Source organism: Ammodytes marinus, assembly GCF_949987685.1.
Source record: "Ammodytes marinus genome assembly, chromosome: 4".
Taxonomy (NCBI): domain Eukaryota; kingdom Metazoa; phylum Chordata; class Actinopteri; order Uranoscopiformes; family Ammodytidae; genus Ammodytes; species Ammodytes marinus.
In genome coordinates, this window is record NC_137233.1 from 15,503,963 (window position 1) to 15,525,584 (window position 21,622).

At 40.7% G+C, this 21,622-nt stretch overlaps 3 protein-coding genes across 4 annotated transcripts in view; 1 reads left to right on the forward strand and 2 right to left on the reverse strand.

Moving 5' to 3' along the window:
- The window catches only part of uba7 (ubiquitin-like modifier activating enzyme 7), a 40,899-nt gene extending 28,661 nt beyond the window's left edge, over nt 1-12,238 (forward strand). Inside the window, exons 22-24 of the mRNA XM_080026481.1 lie at nt 6,553-6,654; nt 9,230-9,312; nt 10,939-12,238. Of these exons, the coding sequence (XP_079882607.1) occupies nt 6,553-6,654; nt 9,230-9,312; nt 10,939-11,071 (318 nt within the window). The 3' untranslated portion in view covers nt 11,072-12,238. The remainder of the gene's footprint in view (nt 1-6,552; nt 6,655-9,229; nt 9,313-10,938) is intronic.
- Nucleotides 12,239-13,457: 1,219 nt separating this feature from the next.
- inka1b (inka box actin regulator 1b) lies at nt 13,458-16,089 on the reverse strand. 2 transcript variants are annotated; one of them, XM_080026486.1, is made up of 3 exons: nt 15,991-16,089; nt 15,826-15,877; nt 13,458-14,514 (listed from the first exon to the last, which is right to left on the reverse strand). In XM_080026486.1, exons 2-3 carry the CDS (start codon nt 15,826-15,828, stop codon nt 13,582-13,584), a joined length of 936 nt encoding a protein of 311 aa, XP_079882612.1. In that variant the 5' UTR covers nt 15,829-15,877; nt 15,991-16,089; the 3' UTR covers nt 13,458-13,581. The 2 variants fall into 2 exon arrangements, with proteins under 2 accessions (XP_079882612.1, XP_079882613.1); XM_080026487.1 differs by having other exon boundaries at nt 15,986-16,073.
- A 3,422-nt stretch (nt 16,090-19,511) lies between these two features.
- gnai2b (guanine nucleotide binding protein (G protein), alpha inhibiting activity polypeptide 2b) overlaps nt 19,512-21,622 on the reverse strand; it is a gene marked incomplete at both ends in the record, with an annotated part of 30,452 nt that continues 28,341 nt past the window's right edge. The window contains 3 exons of the mRNA XM_080026488.1: nt 19,512-19,702; nt 20,148-20,301; nt 20,780-20,909. Coding sequence (XP_079882614.1) covers nt 19,512-19,702; nt 20,148-20,301; nt 20,780-20,909 — 475 coding nt within the window. The remainder of the gene's footprint in view (nt 19,703-20,147; nt 20,302-20,779; nt 20,910-21,622) is intronic.

Here is a 21,622-nt window from a genome sequence, read left to right on the forward strand (position 1 = left end):
TTACACGTCAATGGAGGTCTTTCAAAAGGAACGGACTGCTTTTAGTCTGTGTGACAAACTCGGCACTCGTCTGAGAAGTGTCTGCTGAGCTCCTGCTCCGCCCTGCACAGGTTTATGAGAAGCTGTCTTACAAAAAATATAGTTTATTATCCAAGATACATAAAAACATCTATGTCCAATTATTTGATGTTGTTGTGTTTTTGTTGGCCATATTTTCTCGATGTATTTCAATGTCTTTGGGGAGTGTGTAAGCTGGTATCCTGTCAATTCTCTAGGGTAAGCAGTTGGAGGTCCAAGCCATCTGTTTCTTCTTTGCAGTCCAAAGAGAGTGGTGATCAATAGTGATCAGGTAGCAGATGACACTCCCGTTCAGACAAAGGGCACACTTTACATGACAGTACTTTTGTCCCTTTCTTTATAAAAAGGCCATACAGGAAAACATAAACAACCCGTAGATAACCAGCCTTATTTTTGATAGGTTTGGTCTCTACATTAACATTAAAAGAGTAGTCCACGGATTGCATTGTACTCCTTTTACATTGATGTCATTACAATGGAAAGTTGTTTTTCTTTTTTAAAGCAGCGCAGCTTTAAAAATGAACAACAGTTCATTTCCGAGACATTATCCAAGTACACTGATATGTTCAATAACAATTATCATGTATTAAATTAAATTTGTATATATAAATAAAAACTTTATGAGCAATTACACAATCAAACAGGCAGGTCCAGCTCTCTCCTAATACATATTGTTTGAAGCATTGACTATGGTTTCATGCTAAAGTTTTTTAAACATCCTTACTCATTATAGCACACACACACACACACACACACACACACACACATATGAACTATAAACTATTATTTACCTCCTAGAACATTTACAGCTGTGAGCTTCCACATTGATTTTGTAATGTCGCTGCCAGTATCGCTGCACGTCCCCATTGGCTCTGTGCCATAGAAGTCTTTCGTAAAGAAAGGCATGTTAATACTGGATGGGTGAGGAAGACATTGATTGTCCACTCATGTTTCCAGCAAATGCAGTAGTTGTTATAAAATGAAATATATTTCCGGAATTATCGTTTTATTTGCTATGAACTAGTTTTAAGAATATGTTATGTTGTTGCAACTATAGTCGTTTAAAACTGTCCCATGCAACATCTTTAAATGTAGCTTACAGTGAAAGTGTTATTCCATGTAATACTGCTATTAAAAAAGACTATCCATGATTTAACTTTGTGTATTTTCAAAAACCTTTTTGCATAGATGCTTGTACTGCAATATGCAGCATAAACAGTTGTCAGCTGCATCACTTGCCATATGCTCAGAAGTGAACTGTGGCTTGACGTTGAGGCTCAATCAAGGACTTATCTTGGACATGAGGTCTTGGTAAAAGAGTTACCAGATTGCTATAGGAGATTAAGATAAAAAATATGATCTAAAAAGACCACACAGATGCTCCATCTGCCTTCCCTAAAGCTCACTTTGAAGCTTACCAAAGGAAAAGAGTTCCCTTTGAAGAAGCAGGCCTACAGCCACAGTTGGTTGTAAAGATGTTTCCACTGTTGGGATTCTGGCCAGATAATGAAGCTGAGGCAGGAGTGTGCTATTTCTTGTGGCAGTCTGCAGGGAGGAGGACTTATCGAAGTTTGCGTACCAATCTCAGCTTCCTTTATCCAAAAAAACCCTCCATTGTCTTAAAGGGCAAGATTAAAACTCACACTACAATCATGCAGCGACCTGTGCAAAATGACCAGCATTGATTGGGTTCCCTGAAGGGGGTCGCAATCTGACTTGGATTCATTCCACATCTTTATCCAGTACTAAACTTCCTCCGGCGGCGGATACACTTAAGGGCATGGGAATGTAGCACAGCCAGAGACGTCTATTTTTGGGTTCCGTCATTCAGTAGCTCTTGTTATGATAAGATACTTTTTGTGTGTCAGGTCTTGTGCTGCTAAACTGCCTTAGTGGAATACCTTAATTTCCAGTGCTCTAAATGTTAATATTAATGTTAAATTATTTTTCTTCAATTCTATTACTTTTGAGTGACAACCTGTTAACCTACAGCTAATTATAAAATGTGATAAAATTGACAAACAATATATTTAAAGAGCATTGCAGCTAACTGTTATCCTCTGATCATTGTCCCACACTATCACAGCGAAGCTTGGTATTTTTGACTCAGGTATTCCCAGAGAATCTCAGACTGTAATGTGACTCAATGGAAATAACATTTTGTGATGAAGCCAGATGCTTTTGACCTTTTGAATTGTGTCATTCTGTGAAGTTGGTGTGTATATTTGCTCAAGGATGGCTGACATTTGATTGGCCATTGCTACATTGCCTACCGCTAAAAGGTCATTTTTGAGTTAAAGTTCTTTGGATTAGATGCATTCAATGTACGTCTTGTACAAAGACACAATAACTGCTGCTAAATAACTGCTAAAGTCAACTTCGAACATCTCTTATGTTCTGTTTGTCTTTTCATTTCTGATCCTGTTTTACAGTTCAATGGCTAGAAATGTGGAAGGATAAAGGGGTGTGCATGTATGTGATATTTGATATGTGTCTTTTTGTATGATGAGATTAATATTAATATTTTCCTGGATGCTTATACTGTCCAAGGTCAGATTTTTCAGGAAGAGCAAGGGGAACTCGCAGGGCTTCCTGTCAACAAGAGGAAGCAGCATTAAGTTTGGGATGTTCGTGTCAAATGTTGGGGAAACGAATGTCTGAACAAGCCACATAAAGGAGAGAGACTTTATCACCACACTTTATATCCAGAAGCCATACACACAGACAAAAAAAGGATTTGGTCTCATTTATAAAGATACATTTTAAATGTGGCCTTTTATCTAAGGACAAGAGGACTGGAAAAGGGGGAACAGGCCAAATATGAAAGTATGAATTTAAGATGATTTGTGTTTCTGTTACTTTCAAAAGGACAGTTTGTATTCAAATGATATAATTTGCGGTCAGCCATAGCGTCAGTGTAACAGTGACGGGCGTAGCCGTGAAGTGAGAAGCAATAAAACATTTTTTTAAATGTCGTTATGTTCCGTTATTGTTTTGGAAAGACCAGCTGTGTCATGTTTTAGAGGGAAGTTCAAAGCCATATTTATAAAACAGCACACTATCTGTGGAGCACATGACAGACTTGGCCGTCCTCCAAAAACAGAGCAGAAAGATTATAAACTTATATTTCCAGCACCGTGGCTTTATTCCACTCAAGCCGGCAAAGTGGCCGTTTGTCTGGTCCTCTGAAGTCAAACTTGATTGTATTTTAACCACCCCAAATCCTGATGGTTCTGCTTTTTTTCCAAACAGGCTTCTGATCAGTACTTTAACACAGCACCCATGATATTTAAGTAAATAAGGCTTTACCTGAGGTCAAAAGAACTTGTCAAGTATAGGGGACGAGTTTGTGTTTCATGTGGTTTAGCTCTAGCTTTTTTTAATCTTCATCACTGGATACTATACTTGTTTTTAATGCATTACCTTGAGCCCACTCTAAACTCCTAGCATGCCATTTTCAAAATGGACACTTCAAACGAGGCCCAGTTGATTTTGTGCAGCTGTGATTGGCCACCAAGCAGACCCCTAAGACAGCAATTCTACTCTCTAACCTCCAGACAACCTTGCCCAACTTTAACTGTGTGGTGATATTATGTAATACTATTATCAGTATACTGTAGCTCTTTCCTATCGATTGGCCTTGTTTGTTAGTGCAGTGTCCATTTCAGCTCAGTTGATTTATTGAATAATCAAAAACTGTATGTGTTTCTGTGTATTACTGCAGAGATTTGCTTGCGGGCAGATTTTGTGTTATTTTCCTCAATTTGCACACTGAGAGGAAAACAATGAGTGTCCGCTTCACATTTCTTCTCTTGCATTTGAATACTGGCAGAGGTTCCATGACACAAACAAATGCTGTAGCTGTGCTTGTGGGGAACCGTTTGTAATTGTTTCCAGCAGCCAGTTTGGTTCCAGCTTTCTTGCTTACTTTTTCTCCCCTGCCATATAGCGTTGAATAGTTGACGTCACTCTAGCATGGCGACCAATAGGGCAGTGAATTTGCTGCCAGAGTTGTGCGACAGATATGAGAGAGAGGAAGGGAGGAGAGCGAGTAAATATAGCCTGCATGCCTGCTTTGCATTGTGTAAAATAAGCATCTGTACACAAAAGCACCCATTAAAAACTCTTGCATGAAAACCACTGAGCGAAGGAGGTCCATTTTAAATTCCAACAATGACTTTGCGTTTGCAAGATTACTTAGAATAATGGTCTTTTGTACCGTATGTGCATTTCAGTCTCAAGTTCTGTTCTGCCGGAGGAAAGTTTTAGGTTGTAATTGTGATTCACTCTGTGTAAACATTGTAAAAGCTAACATGACCAGGGGAAAGATGTGCATCTTGCAAACAAAAAGCACTCTGTCCCAAAAAAATGGGACAAAGGGCCTAGATACCCTGTCAGACTCCAGTAGAAGTTTGCCTCAAGTGGTGTGTCTCCCATAACCCCAAACCCCATAAGTGGAGGGAGTTGTGAGGGCTAGTCGAAAACGTTCCCCTTGGCTGCTGGAGCAGAGATAATTGGACCCAGGTTTAGCCGGAGTCTTGGTATTCACATCTCGAGCCAAGTTTTGATCTTCACAGCTCCTCTCAGCAGACAGCGCTGGTGTGAGCGGGGTCGTCCGACATATATGTTGAAATAGTTCTGTGCATGCGAGAAATCCTAAGCCATTTCAGGTCAGGTGGTGTGTTTTCCCCCCTTTGTGGTCCTACCTGCATGGATTAGTATGTTTATGTTAAACATGTGAGTTCATGTGATAACCAATATCTGTGCAGCGACAGCAGAAACCACTGCATTTAGGTTTGCAGGGGCTTAAATTGATCCGTCTTGGTGTCAGGACTTTGTATTCTGCCATTGTTTAGAGGTGGAAGGTCATTCCTCTAGCTGTCGGGTCGTCTGTCCTCAAATGTGATCTCATGGGATGTGAGGGTTGTGACGGCTAGTGCTGTAGAAGGACAGTGGAGCCTGAGGCAGCAGAGAGAGAGAGAAGTGTTTGAACTGTTAAGAAGTTGTCTCTGTGAATGTAAGTGTGTGTGTGTGTGTGTGTGTGTGTGTGTGTGTGTGTGTGTGTGTGTGTGTGTGTGTGTGTGTGTCATGCTTTGTTATGACTCACAAGACTCATGCTTCTTTTCTGATGCGGTTATGTCTTTTTTATTATTAATTTGAGTTAATAAAAAATGTCCATTCCATACAGCCCAAACTCATGCCTTTAAACTGATATAAAACTCAAGGTTTAGATTTAACTTGCTGACATGGTATCTGAACTTTGGTAGTAAGTATTTAGTATAGATTTTGGATCTGAAAAATCAGTATTAAGACATCACAAATGGCAAATGACAAATAAGAGCTTTCAGTACTTGGTTTGGATACTCTCAACACTCCGCTATAGACACATTCTGGTCAGCAAAAACATTGCACTGGGGTATGTATGATACACTAACACTGCCCTGTATACATAACAGTCATGGAGTTAGTTTCTTCTAATTACCTCATTGCGAATTTGAAAAATAGTTTGAGCACAACATTACAAATGTTTTCTGTTTTGAGTCAGTTATTTTTAAACAGTCAACGCTTGTTTAAACCAGTGTCTCTCTTTAACACGGAATACCCAAATAGCTACAGGAAATTCAGAAAGGAAAAGTGGCCCCTCAGTGCTGGAACTTCAGCTACTTAAAGTGCACTCTGGCGAGGTGTCTGGAAAAATTCCTATGTTGTTATTTCACCGCCTAGAGCAACACATTCATAATCACACGGATACAAGTTTTCTAAGCAACATTCTTCGACCTTTTCTCGAGTTGCTCTTAAATCATCTATCCCAAATTACACTGACTACACATGGCTGCATGCATTTTCTTTTCTTTTCTACCGGATCAGGTTGATAACATTTCAAACTGAATTAAAGGTGGATTCTGGAGAACAGCTTTTTGTTTAAATCAGTGCATATCTCCTCACAATCCACTACCTGTCTGTACTGTGTCTGCGCTGAAAAAAAAACTGGTATTAATACACAGCCTAAGTCTCGTAGATGGAAACTTGAGAAAGGCAAGAGAGTCACTTCATCATATGAGAGGAAGCACCTTGTTGACCTCATAGTGGCTTGTTGGTGTCTAAACCGCAGAGTTTAAAGGGCTGCTGATTGCTCTCAGCTGCTTTATAGCACGGTGATGAAAAATGCAGTCTCTCTGTCTGTGCGAGTTATCCGGGACTTCTGCTATGGACCCAAACAATGTTCTGCACATCCTTCAGTCACAGCAAAAAGTAATCCATCTGTCAACTTGTGTGTGTGTGTGTGTGTGTGTGTGTGTGTGTGTGTGTGTGTGTGTGTGTGTGTGTGTGTGTGTGTGTGTGTGTGTGTGTGTGTGTGTGTGTGTGTGTGTGTGTGTGTGTGTGTGTGTGTGTGTGTGTGTGTGTGTGTGTGTGTGTGTGTGTGTGTGTGTGTGTGTGTGTGTGTGTTGGCGTATGTAACGTGTCCATCGGCAGGTCGCAGGAAAGAAATACACCCTGTGGGATGACTTCCTGGTTGAGGGCAGACGCGGCGGTCAGCAGGAAATGACCTTGGGAGATCTGATCCAGTATCTTAAGGTAGGGCCCTCTCATTCCTCTCGTGAGGAAACACACACTTTCTTCACACCCGGGGCTAATGAGTGAATATTTTATGCATGTTTTCTTTCCACCTAACCCTGTTCACCCTCCTCCAGTGGACACAATGCCCATTGTTAGAAATGATGGTCCACTTTACACCTTCCATTCACAACTACAGGACTCTATTCTGACATCCTGGAGGAAGGTCATGCTGTTGCTGAACCGTCAACTTTCCCCCAGATCATATGTGTACTCCTGTAACTTTGCATATAAGGCTTCTACTTACCTTCATACAAGCAACACTTTTTTATTTATTTTATTTATTGATTTTAATGGACTTTGCTTACATTGGTAAATTAGTTTAAAAACATTGTTTTTAAGTACTAAGTACTAGGCCAATAGATGATGCCGTGTTCCCATTTCATCTTGTATCAACTTGTTTGAGGGGTGACATAAGTTTGAGCCCTATTTCACGTCTTTAAGGGGCACTTTACACGGCCACGCAAAACGGTGCATACGCAGAAAAATTTCTGCGGTTGCACTATATCATTTACAGGAAAACAGCAAACGCAAACGCAAACGCAGGCATGAACCGCAGATTTTTGAGATCACCTCCGAGGGAGGATTTTTTGGAAAACTTAACGGTTTTGGTTTCCTGTAAACACCGAAACCATTTCCCCTGATAACGCTGACGTCACGGCTCCACCCTCACACATGCGCATTGCGTTTGGATATAAATAGGCATGCGCCGTCTTTGTAGGTCCACGTGCGCCAGTTGGAAAACAACAACAACAATGGCGGATCACCGAGCTGTATTCGTTGTGCTCATGGACGTTGTGCTGTTGCTGATGCATTTGTTATCGTGCCACCAATCGCTCCTACAAGCAAATATGGAAAGAGTTGTGCTCTGCCTGTTTTTCTAGCTAAATAAACGTGTGTCACTTCTATATGCCAGGGACACGGCTCTACATTAAAAAAACACTATCAGCGTGCAGCGGTTAAGTTAGGCTACTGTTCAACAAAAGGAGCATTAAGGCTACGGCTTCACAGTAAAAGCATTTCACTGGCTAAACATTCATAGCATTTCGCTTGACACACGTGAGTTGACTTTTATTTTGAAGTACGCCTAACAGGAAAATATCCGCTCACGAAGCCCCTTCACTATCAGCAAGTCTGCTGTTTTTCCGAGTTCAATGCGGTGAAATAAGAGGACAGAAAGCTTGTCTTTTACAATATTTGTAACCCCAAGCTTACACCAACCGCTTTATGAACGTTAGTGGCATTAATTTTCGGTTACAGTAAGGTTTTATGCATCAAATTGTACCGGAAGAGCTATCTACTAGGCTGTGTCACCGCTGACTATTGGCTTGGCATGGCTGCTACTTCAGCGATTTCGGCCCGTTTCCTCTGAAAACTTTGTGTACGGGTGAAGATGTCAGATAAATTGTGTCTGAACGGGTTTTTTTTTTTTAAACCAAAAACGGGAAAACTCACGTTTTCACCGTGTAAAGTGCCCCTAAATCTACTACTCTATTCCCGCCCGCGGTCGTTCTCTGCACGTCACTCCCCTCTCTGCCCCATTTCACCTCTGTCTCTCTGCACTGTCAATAAAGCATAAAAATGCCCAAAAAATATCTTAAAAAAAAAATCTACTAATCTTGTTGCATTTAAACTCGATAGATCATTCTAACCATCAGAATGTTTATTTTTCTGACTGATACGTTCACAATGCTATTGTCACGGCGTCCAAGGGAGTGATGCTTCCGGGGTATTATAGTGTGGTGTTTATATACGCACTCCAAAATACACCGTTTTTCTTCCAACTTTGTGGTGCTATATATAAAAAAAACTGTTTCCAAAATTGAGTAAAAAAGTAAACAAATAAACGTTTATCTTAAACGAAAAGCTTAGGGTGATACAAAACAAACACTGAAATGTGAGTGGTCAAAAGTATATGTTTCCAAAGTTTAAACTCCCGATTGCGCCATTGCCAGACTGACATCGGCTGCCATTCCCGGGTGAATTTGCGGGCGGACAAAAACACGCCCTTTGCCATGTAATAAATCAATCAATATTCTAAATAATAATACACACGTATACAACATGAAGAAAAGGATGGCTGTTACAGCTAGATAAAATATATTTCATAAACCAGCTGCAACCTGGATAGTAGTCTTCAAACCCTCTAAAGAAATTGTAAATTACCCTGTGGTGTTGTTTAAACCTGTCTTTTCAATGCACGCACCTTCTTGCCCTTGCCCTGATGTTTGCTTTATTGTTTCTGCTGGAGTTTCTTCTGAGGAGGCCAAGGGAAAATAAATTGGCAAGTGATCTTATTTGCTCCAGGTTTCGTTTAACCTTTGAATGGCCGGGTTCCCCTTGGTTTGTTTGTGTGGAGGCACTGAAAAGCTTCCTGACCCGTTTGTGGCCACTGGTCACCGTCAGACTTTAAGCTCTGCGGACTGCTGTCTCTGTAGAAAATGACCATGCAATAATGCACACAGGCCATACACTACTTATGCCTTGATATGTGTGTCATATTGTACTTTAAATTTAATTATTTGTCCTTGTGCAGGAACAATACAGCTTGAGCATCACCCAGCTCTACTATGGACAAGCCGCCATATACATGGGGCAAGAGGAGAGACACCAGAAGAGGTATGTCCAGTGAAAATAAGAACGATTCAGTACGATTTTTGCTTATTTATGTCTATACACATGGTAAGCAACTCTACGATAAACAAACAATCACAATGCACAGCCTCCCTGTGTTTGTTTAGAGGCTAATGGCAGGATGAGGTGTTTCCTTGTGAGCCTGTGAGGAGAGAGCCCTGTTGACACACGACCGATGCATCACTGCACAGTGACGATTGAGGCCGCTGCTGCTCGGGTGTCATTCTGTTTGTTGAGGACAAGAGTTAAACGGTTAATTAGCGTGAACTCTGCATCTGAAGAGCCAAGCCGTTTGGGCCTGTTCAACATTGCAGCACTTAAGAAAAAACACATCTTATGATGAGCCCCAGGGTGTGTGAAATACATCTAAATGTCTTGTGCTGCTGTGGACTCTCCTCATCAGTTAACAGCTTAGTCACTGCACAAAATGCTCCCTCAGAGGGATGTTGTAATCACAGGATAAAAAGGGAAACATTTTAATAAATAAAACCAGGTTTAACTTTGAACGTTTAGGCAATAAGAAAATCACAATTTTAAAATTGTTTTGAGGTCCTTTCAGTTCATCTTGAAAACAGAGTGAGTGCACCACGTCCGTTTATGGTTCTTGGCGCTCATGTCTCTGGGGAGCTGGTGTTGGTGTTGTGGTTAGATTTAGCTTCAGGGGGGAGAGAGGGGCAGAGTGCCGGCCATGTGGACAGCAGGCTGTGCAAGACAAATGCCCCTCTCCAATACTCCCTTCCTGTGCTGTCGCCCTGCCCCAAGCTTCCTGTGTTGGGCCAGTGAAGGGGGGACATGGTACTTTGAAAGTTAAATACCATTAAAGATAGAAGATAACAAATTTTTGTAATTTTATTGTATGTGCATTCTTATTATTCTATAGCTTTCTTCTTGTCCAGACAGTGCCTTAGTACTTTTTTTGACTTCCCCACCCTGTTTTTGGCCCAGAGTCCTTTTGATCCCTACGCTGGAAGATGTAGATCCTTCAAAATGGGTCATTTAAAACAAACAAAAAAGGTTATGCGGAAAGACAAATTTCAATGTAACCATTGACTAATAAAGTAACTGAATTAAGTTACATAGTTCCTTAACACTGTTTGACAATGTAGTTTTGTTTCGGACCATTTTCAAATGTGCATTTAACACACATTTGGTGTAGTGAATATTTCCAGCAACTGGATATTATATGTTGGATTGACTAAAATAAACTACATTGCTTAATCATCATTATAATGAGGGAACAATAGACTGTAGTGATGTCACCCAGTTGCTACAGTATGGGTCATGGGTTATTTATTTTTTTATTATATAAAAGGTATAGGGTTCTGTCTCCCAGCTTTGGACATGAAGGCATATACACTACTTTTTAGGAGAATTCATTTACTTTTTACTGAATTCGTTGACAATTGGAAAAATCTAATGGTGAAAGATTGTTGTCTGCTGGCAGGAGAGAGCAATATTCATGGCGCTTGTTGATGAAGAGCAGACACATTTTAAAAGCTAAACAAACAAAACAAATGTTAAAATGAGTCAGACTTATCTTAAATTGATAGTTTTTCCATCATACTACTCCTGACCACGCAGAAGTTACATATCCCGTTTGTGTTTTCGCAGCGTGTCTGACGTGGTGAGGATGGTCACCAGGAAAGATATCCCTCCACATAAGAAGATGCTGGAGTTGATCCCTTCATTTGCTGAAGACGAGGACTCTGACTCAGCCCCACCCATCAGATACCTGCTCTTGTAAGGCCATCAGCATCCAATATGATAGAACTAATCTAACACTCCAATGACACTGTGTCGGTTTAAAACAACCCAATCCTATCGCTGTTATTTAAAATGAAGATTCTCCACTGTCCATCAACTTTTTGTTGCCTCTCTACAAACAGTTTGCCGTTATTATTGAACTGGCATGGCGGGAATACCTTTTAACTGTAAATCACACTTTGATCATGTGAAGTGAATCATTCCAGACTCACTCTGACTAATCTATTGTCCTGTCCTTGATATCCATTTCCTCATTTAAAAAAAATAATTATGTTGCAAAAAGAGAAACTTAGCAGACTGTTATTTCTTTACTATTTTTACCAGAAGGTTCTGTTAGGTAACTTTTTGCTTTTCATGAACATGTAACGCTCGTGTCTTTTAAGAGTTCAGAGGCTAAGAGGTTGAGAAGATGCTTTGCCAAGGCATATGGATTAGCTGTTCTGGCTCTGCTGGGGCAAGGGCTGGCCTGTGTTCAAGGTTTAATTGAGGTCAGACTGAGCACGATGTTGAAGGGGTGCAGTCATAACAGGCAGTATTTGGCACGGTATGGGTGCAGCACTTTGGCGATCCAGGGTGCTCATGACATCTGAACACAGCTGTCCTGTGTAAATTCAGCTCCCAATCTCACGTGCGCCCCACTCCATCCCCAAAACAGTTGGTCAGAGAGCAGAAGCTGGGCACATCTCGAGGCGTTGATGTGTCCTTGGATGGCTTTTGAGCATCTATACTCTGCTGTAGTCTCCTGTATTTGAATTCTAATAAGAAATACTAATGAAATGTTTAATAGAAGTAATTTATTCATTGTGTAATTCAGCGAGTGTGATGCTGTTTGAGATTAAATTCTGTTTGAACAATCGTGCTAACAATGTGTGTTTTTGAGGAACCATGTTGTATCTGTCCTCTTGACTAAATGGCTTTTGTTCCCTTACCATCTTTAAAACAGTTCATGCAAATCATTTATCAATTCATGATGACCACTCCACACGCAACCTCCAATTTTTAAACAGTGAATTTACTTGGTTCACAAAGATTCAAAGCCCTTACTTTGTTTTTTTCCCACTGTGACCGCCAAAAGAATGGCTGATTGAGCTTAAATGCTTCAGTGCTTGAATCAAGATATTCCATCAATGACAATAGCAGACACTTCTACCACTATGTTAAGTGTATGACTACTTTTTGTATTCATTAAAATTTTATATAATAAAATATTCTAATTTGACTGTCTATTTCTTTCATTTTGCCATACTTGTATCCATTTTATAAAACCAATAGCTCACCTCTGGCCGTGGTATACGCTTATAATATCACAGTTAAGGTGCGTTGTTCGACCTCATATTTTGCGGTGTCTGTCGTGAGCTATTGCTTAAAAGAACAATGACAGATGGCTAGAATAGTAAGGTAACTCTTAAAGGTCACATATTATGCTAAATGCACTTTTTAAATGTGTTATAACATATCCATGGGTCCACGGTGTGCCTAGAGACTGCCAAAATATTTAAAAAAATAACACTCTCCTTTTCTCACTCTCCCCCTTTCTGAAACCACCACCCCTCCCCCACCCAATATACTCCAGTCAGAATTCTCCCCTTTTCTGACCTCACAAACTGGAAAGCCAGAAGCTTCCACTGTGCAGCCCACACCCCTATTTTTTATTGGTCCACGGCCCTGACAGACAGAGGGCGAGGCGTATCTGGCTTCGCTTCCGGACAGGGGGCGGGGGGAGCTCAAAGATTGTATATTTACGAGGGGAGCTGCAGCTCTTTTTTTTAAAATAGGCCATTGTGAGATTAGCTGAAGATCAGCATAGTACAATAAATTATCTGAAAGTTTTTTTCAGCAAACAATTAAAGAAAAACGTATTAGGGACCACTAAGACCATATAATATGGTGTATAATAGAACCGAAAAGTGTATAATATGGGAGCTTTAACACTAGAGATAGACTGATTAATGGCATCTCAGATCATTGGCAGTGGCCGATACCTGGGCTCAAGAGGCTGGTTAAAACAATTTATCAAATTATGCCTGCAGGCAACCTCATCAGTGTGGCTGCTGAGGAGCAATGTTAGCGCGTTTTTAATTTACCTGGAAATGTTTTCTATTTCAATAATTACAGACAACTGGATAGAGATCCAGAAGTTCCTTTTGGCAATACAACATTTTTCTGTGTCATTTTTTTTTGTTCTCATTAATTCTTATTAAATTGTTGTATTTTTTCAAATGCAAAAAAACAAACAAAACAACAACAACCTGATATTGCCATTATATATCGGCCATTGGCCGGACCTGCTCTCAGCCATTGAAAAACCCATATTGGTAGACTACTTAGCAGTGCTCAAACTGACAAAGGAATACAACACATTTTAACTTAATCAAAAGTAAAAACTTTATTCCAAATGTATCAACAGCGTGGAAAAAAAATCTAATTATTAAAATAGAACCATCTTATTCACATTTGTGTTAAAGAGTCAGTCTGTACTTAGAGCCTCACTCAAATGTATCCAATAATGTCATTGCATATGATGGGTTGTCGGCTGCCTGTCTTCATGAGAGCGGTGAAGTGATGGAAGTCAGTGTCTAATTGATGCAGGCCTGTGTGTGACTGGTGAAAGAAAGGTTTGAGACCCTGCAGTCCAACAGGACAGGACATTCTCTGGGGAGCCTCTGCTGCCCTTCTGACCCTGTTGCAGTCTGCCGGCCTCGGCCTCACCTCCACACTCTTAGACATCCCTGCCAGTTTGCGGCGCATGTTGACCAAAATGTCTTTGGCCAGGCGCCGGCCCGCACTGGGCTGAAGTTGTGCTGGCTCAGGGCACTCTGGTAGGTCCATCCAGTTCTTTATGAGGTCGGCGAAGCTGTTGTCCCCCAGAACCAGGGGCTGTCTATTCCTGCTGCGACTCAGCAGCGACGTGGTCCAATCCTCCGGGTCGCTGGCCTCAAAGGAGGTCCAGCGCTCCAGACAGGCGTCAGAGGTGGATTTGGGCCGAATGCGTCCTGAAGGCCCTCTGTTTGTACGCAGGCAGGCGGAGGAGGAGACCCTTACGTTCCTGGTCCTCCTCAGCACCACACCTTCATCCTGCCAGGAGGCCTCAGAGTATCCAGAGTCAAAGTCCAGACTCTTCTCACTGCTCGGGGAGCCTTGTGTCAAGCGCTCATGCTGCTGCAGCTCTTCCTCTTCTTCCTCCAGAGGGCTGGCCAGGCAGCAGGCAGAGTCATATGTGCTGCCTTCACTGGCGTCAGAAGCACGCAGACGGGTCAGTCTCTCTTGCTGTGCCCTCAGTTTACAGAGCCGCGTGACAGCGAAGGAGCGAACGCACGGTTCACTCAGTGGCCTGGGCCTGCTGGTCGGCTTCAGGTCCTGCAGGGATCTCATCACGCACTGCATTTGGTCTCGGAGGCAGTCGGTAGAATCTCCTAAACACAGCTGCACAATGAGACAAACAGACAGACACTTAGTGGTGAAGACAGAATAAAAATGCAAGACTATTCTACTAAAACTCACTTATTCTGACCAAAAAATTGCAGCTGGCTTTTTGCAGCAGAGCACTTAGCCTGGCCTCCAAAATATCCCATAATGCCGTGGTTGGTCTAGGCCTGAACAGTTCCCACTGATATTTTCAGAACTGGGCCAAAAGGAATTTTTACCAGCTGAGATCATTCTGGTCTGTGATCAATGCTACAAGTGAAGCATTCCTGACAAAACCTCAGAGAAGTGTATGGAGACCGTCTCATGCAGCACGACGATCCCAGAAAATGAAAAGGTCTTGGCCCAGACAGCAGGATGCACATTTAACACTGGGGAAACTCTCCCTACCTCCAGAAGAGAGGGGAAGTTGGAACAAAGTGGAGCTGAATCATGGAGGAGTGCAGAGGCACGTATCCTCTCTGGACTCCCCTAACTCACAGGATGTTGGCTGGTCTTTATTATAAAGCAGGAAATGACCGCCACATGTTGGAATCTCCTAGTGATCATGTTTTAATTATGAATCACACCATATAGTAGCCTTCAGGTGACCCGAAATCAAAGCCATTGAGTTGATGATTTGTACAGTTCCATCTATAGTTCTAAACCAGATGATCTTTCCAACAACTAAACAACAAGATTTAACCAAGCTTTCCTCTGACAGAAAGCCAACTCCAAAAAAATCCTTTAAAGAAACAGGAGCTGAACATGTTCTTTTCGCTGTCATACGTTTTGTTATTTAAGGTTCTTATAATATTTAGTTTGCTGTGCCTCCCTGTCCTGCCGGTGTTTGGCTTGGAGCAGTGAGGACACCACAATGCCATGATGTTATCACAGCTGTGGGTGCTGAACCATTTGGCCCCCGGGGGAGACCTATCTGACATACAGAGACATCCTCAGTGGGGCTCTGTGGTCAGTGTGCACCCTTTAAAATGCCCTGTTCTCCTTGGCTGCTTTCACACAACGAGGAGAAGAGATTCACCCAGTTGTATGCATTTGGCAAACACAGTTTGGGTTGAATTGACTTTGACTTGTGCGGATTAAAAACACTCCTGCTCCCCAATAACTCAACAATAAGAGCAGTCATTAAAAGGAATACCTTGTAAGAAGCTAGGTAGCCTACAAAAGAAAATGTTATTGCCCTGTGCATAACAGACAAAACAAAAACACTTTAAAATGTGTGTCTTCACAATCAAAGCCACTGCAATGCATCAATAAAACTGTCCAAAGCATATGAAAACACGTGGTGGAGAGGAAATAAAATAAACTTACCATTGCTTGTGAGTTAATTTCTGCAGTGAATTCAGGATCCTGTTAATAGTCCCTGTAACAAAATGTCAATATGCATTAGATATGTGATGGGGGCGTTTTTCACATTTAGGCTAGTAAACGTTTAAAGAGATATAGTCAATTGAGTAGCAGCAGCGCTCACCTTACCATTTGGTTCAATATTAATCCCGAGCACAGATTTACAGCCGATCAGAGTTAATGTAGGATGTCACTCTGAATGTTCTCTTCTCAGTCCTCTGAACTACATGAAGGTTTGTCAGCGGACTTTTGACGATGCTGAGCTTTTCACCGCAGCGAATCAGCGAAGGGCATCACGGAATCAGCCAATGGCAGGCCGCCTGAAACAAGATACCTCCATGTGCATTTACAGTAGGCTACATTTATTGTAGAGAACTTCACTGTAGGATATAGACTGACTATATCTGGACACGTCCAGATGTCGTATTACACACGTGTGGGTAATTTGACATTTTGTATTTACCAATTACCAGGTAAAATGATCACGGATCATTTTTAAAGGTTGTCCATTCAACCATTTATCCAAATGCCTTTACATATAATTTACATTGCAAATTGCTCGCAATGCTTGTTGTAGTCAATCAAATTCTACTTCATTTATAATATCACTCATTGTAGTGTCGCAAGGCTGTGTACGCTAATGTGGAGTTAAAACAAAAAAGGCACTTCTGTAAAAGCTGTCTTGGACCACTGCTGTGGATGAAACCCTCTCTATACACGTGCTGATTTACTGATTTCTACATGTCGCCACCTGGTGGATCTGTTTAAACAGAACCTCCCATATTAACATTCTCCATTGTCTCTGCTGCATATAAACCCCTTCACACCATTTATTACCACTCTTTTCTTAAATGGTGTTTAGCAATGCAAACAAGGTACTGAGGGGGAGTTCTCCTTTAATTAGCAGATAAGCAAACCATTCATGTCTGTGCCCCCTCAGCTCACCTCCTCGGATGTTGATGTATTGATGCTTTGTATTGCAATTCAGCCAGGTACAGTGGTGGGAGAGCTGCTAAAATCATTCAGCACTGTAAAAACACCAAACCATATATATAAATATTATGAGCAAACGTCTTGCATTTCAAATCATATGGAAGTAAAAACACACATTAGCAGCAAAATGTATGAACGATGAAAAGTTAGTAGCTACTCACTCTGTTCTGTAGAAATTCACATACTATCATACATGACATTTTTCCCTTTCAATAGTAATGCATCATTGTGTAAGCGTCATTGCACTGCTAAGCTGTTGAGATGGAGATAGTTTTTACTTCTTTATGTAGGCCTACTGTTCAAGTAGTTTAGTCCAGTAGTTACCAACGTAGAGGTTGGGCCCCTGAAATGGTTCGCATGATACATCTGGGGGGTCAGGAGATGATTGATGGGATATAAAAGGGAAGTATGCTTCACAGGTGACTATTCATTTGAATCTTTTTGGTAAAATATAAAAAATAAATGTACCTCCTTGCAATTATATAAGATAAGTTTATGTCAAATAGTAATCTGAAAACTAGTAAATAAATTGATCAAATAAATACGGTTACGTGACAATGATAATACTTTCATCTCTAATGTAGTGGAGTAGAAGTAAGAAGTGGCATTGAAGTGAAATACTTAACTATTTCTCAAGTACGCCAGAATAATTCTTAAATACAGCACTTTAGGAAATGTTCAACATTTTTTTTCCGCCAATGACTTAGTGGCACCACAACAGATCCACCTGTTGCATGTTTACCATAAAGAAATCAGCAAAGGTCTGCAGTTCTGTTCTGAGCCATTAAACATAAATTACTATAATAATATAGGCCAACTGCATTTTGAATTAGTCTTTAAAAAAGGCTTCATCAGCGAATGGTGTCGGTTTCTGTGATATTTCTTGATTCTGTTCAGTATATTTTAGCAGAGTTTTGTTCAAGACATGGAGGGACAGAATAAAATGCTTTTTTTTTCTTTTTGACACATCACACTGTAGAAAAAAAAGATCATGTGACCAAACTTTTATTTACATTTATCAAGTCAATGACTCTTATCCTATTATATTAATGAACCACTATCATCCATTTGTCTCCGTGTTGTGGTGCATCTTAAATCATGGATTATGTGAACCCAAGTGGAGTAGAAATAGCCCTAATTCACACTATGGAGATAGCATGTCTCTAAAGAACAAGTGTAAACAGATGTCAAGGCACAAACATATGTAAAAAGACTTGGAATGAAACAAAGAGTGCAGAACAATCCGTGTTAGGAATAGACATTAGCACTTAAAAATCTTGCAGATATCTTGTGACACATAACCATTTCTGTTTTGTTTCTTTTAAGGAAGTTGCTTAAGGAATGTTATTCAGTTTGTGGGGGACAGGAGCTAATCTATGGGCAGTCATGCAGAACAAAGCACTATATTACAACTGTGAATATTGACTCAGTGTAAACATCATACAAAGAAAAAAAATGTCCCTTCATCCATTTTCATTGTCCATGCTCGTTTGTTTTCTTCTAAAAAATAAGCTCTGTGCAGTCAAAAGGTTAGCAAAATGCCTTCATTGGTTAACATAAATTGAAAAAAACTTCAAAAGAAAAAAAGGAAAGGACAATTAAACTTAAAAGATATTTGAATACAAAACTATGAGACTTTTCAAATCAAATAACAACCGTTTAAACAAGTGCTTCTCAAACTGGTGAGACCTATTAATAATGAAAAGGACTGTAGTGCCGTCGTATTTTCATTTGCTACGAAGCATAATGAGTAATTATTATGATACGTTTTACTCTTGCGACCATTATTTTTCTACTTAATCCAGTTCAATAATTTAACATTTAATGTAACATTTAATTTAAAAACAGCGACATTCTCAGTTGAGTGGCCCTTGATTGTTAGATATCCTTGTCCAATAAGGAGGTCCTTGGTCAAATATCTATTTACAGGCGCTCAGTTGAGGGCGGTAAGAAATATAGTTAATAAAAACTTAGAACACAATTGACAGGGAGCGTGGTGTTTTCAAATCAGTGATTGTTGGAGTTCTTCAAAGGTTTCCCCTCCAGGAATAAAGTCTGTTGTGGTTTTCATTATGAAAAGCAGTAATCGTCACATGGCTGTTGCAGTCTCACATGCATGCTGTGTGCATCAAGCCTGGTCCTGCATAAAAGGAGGGACAAAAAGAAAACACATTCAGACTATAAACCAGACAATAAATGGTTCACTCTTTGTATGTGCATGACTTGATTTTATGTTGACTAATTTATTCGGTTTATTATGGTACTCAGCAAGTACATTTACACTTTACCTTCCGAACACACAAATATGTTGTTCACCCAAATCACAAAAACATATTTTCTCTGTAAAATATTTTTTTTTGGCCCAAAATCACGAATATGACATAATTTATGACCACAAAACTCCACTGGCGCTTGTAATGTAGCCACCCCCCCCCCCCCCCCTCTCTGACAAATTGACAAACCAACCAAAAAATAAAGACATACAGCAGTAAAAAAAAATGACTTAAGCAAAATCAATGATCAAATTGTTGCCGGTTATTTGATTCATTGACAAATTGATTTGGCTACAGGTTAACTCAATAGGTCACTTCAATGACATGAGACCATCCGACAACATTTTATATTTCCACCCAGCTGTCATCACTATTGCTATACCTTTAGAAGAGGCCGCAGTCTTTCAGGTTGTTCTTGATAATCACGTCAGTGACGGCGTCGAAGACAAACTGCACGTTCTTGGTGTCGGTGGCACAGGTGAAGTGGGTGTAGATCTCCTTTGTGTCCTTTTTCTTGTTCAGGTCCTCAAACTTGGTCTGAATGTAACTGGCTGCTTCATCAAACTTGTTGGCTCCTGGACAGAAGTGATTTGTTATTAAGATAAGAGTAAAGATCACATTTGATGTATGTTGTGATTTGTTAGTTAGGCCAGCACTGTGCCAACCGCAGCCACAGTGACCTGTCTGTGGTCGTGCAATGAATATTTAAAAGGTGGAGTCACTGATTCTTGAGAACGCATATTGTCAAAATCACTTTTTTTGTCAGAACTGGCGAATATCTCCTCACTACATTCTACCTGTCCGTACTGACTGTGTGCTGGAAAAAAAGTCCAGTTAATGCACATCCTAGGCTTTGTAAATGTGCATGATGCTATAGCTATGGTGACCCCCTTTTGTTTGTTAAAATACCAGTTTACAGAGCCTAGGCTGTGTATTAACACCAGATTTATTTTCTCCAGCACACACACAGTACGGACAGGTAGCGAATCTTGAAGGCCACTTGTATTCCACTGTGTATACCTGTGTATTCTGGGAAACAGATGGTGAGGGGGCTGCGTGTAATCTTCTCCTCAAAGAGATCTTTCTTGTTGAGGAAGAGGATGATGGAGGTCTCGGTGAACCACTTGTTGTTGCAGATGGAGTCAAACAGCTTCATGCTCTCGTGCATTCGGTTCTAGAGAGAAGCAGAGTTTGGTCACGGCTCATGGCCACCACTGAACACATAGATCACCATGGGAAGACATTGTTTCATTGTTTAATTGAGAGGATAAAGCAGTGCATAGGAGCTCATTCACGGCCTGTTTTGGCAAGTCATTTATGGGCACGAGTTGCAGACTCATTCAAATTTCAAGAAATTGCTGTCAAATGGTTCAAGAAGGTTATTATGATTTTATTACAACATTTTACTCCATTAGTTTAACTTTAACTGCACCATTAAAGCTCAATTTAAGCCAATTCCACCACCTGGAGGTCACTTTTATTAAGCCATGATAAAGGAGAGACAGGTGATATTAAAAAAACTGTGTAATGTCTTACAATCTAAACTACTTCATAGTGAAAATGAGCCCAGATTTATAAAGCTAATAAGGTTATATCATCCATGTCGATGAAGACACACACACACAGCAGATGGTGGATCCCCCCCCCCTTACCATTTCCTCATCCTCAGCCAGCACCAGGTCATAAGCACTCAGTGCAACACAAAAAATAATGGCTGTGACTCCTTCGAAACAGTGGATCCACTTCTTTCTCTCCGAGCGTTGGCCTCCCACGTCAAACATTCTGCAGAGCGGATGAAGCAAAGGTGATACATTGTGTTTTGATATGGGACCTAAGAACTGTGATCATAGCTGTAAGAGGTCTGCGAAAAACCCTTTAGACAGCTTAACAATGAAAGCTCAACACAGCCAGAACTGCTGCCATATTTGATGATACAGAGGGCAAATATGAGCTTTCAGCACGCCCACAATCTGTTTTGGCCGACAGTCGCCTGAGAAGCTCCATTTTGACGAATCTTAAAGACCTACTTTACCGATGGGAATATGAAGGTGTACTGAACTCTGAGATCCTATGTAGTATATATGTGCAAACATTTTTTAAATTGGTTCATCCTAGCCTGAGAAAGAGTGTTTCACAGAGTCTCACTGCCTTACCCTACATTTTACTAGTGTGACATCGCACTAGTAAAAATGTAGGGTTAGGATTTACAGGACAGCGGGGCCAAGGGAAGACTGAGGAAAGACTGAGGGAAGAAAAACCTCATTCATTATATTATAATAGCGATTTTATATTGATAGAACGCCGGTTCCGTATGGTTGAAGTATTCCTTTAATTGAACTACAGTCAAAAGATGAGAATATTTCTGTATCTATAAGTATTTCCTTCTTGTGGCAAACAGGACAGAATTAGAAAAAAATAAATGACTTTCTTCATATTGATTGCCTCTATGTATTATTCAGGGCAAATATTGAGGCTGTGGCGGAGGGTAAATATCA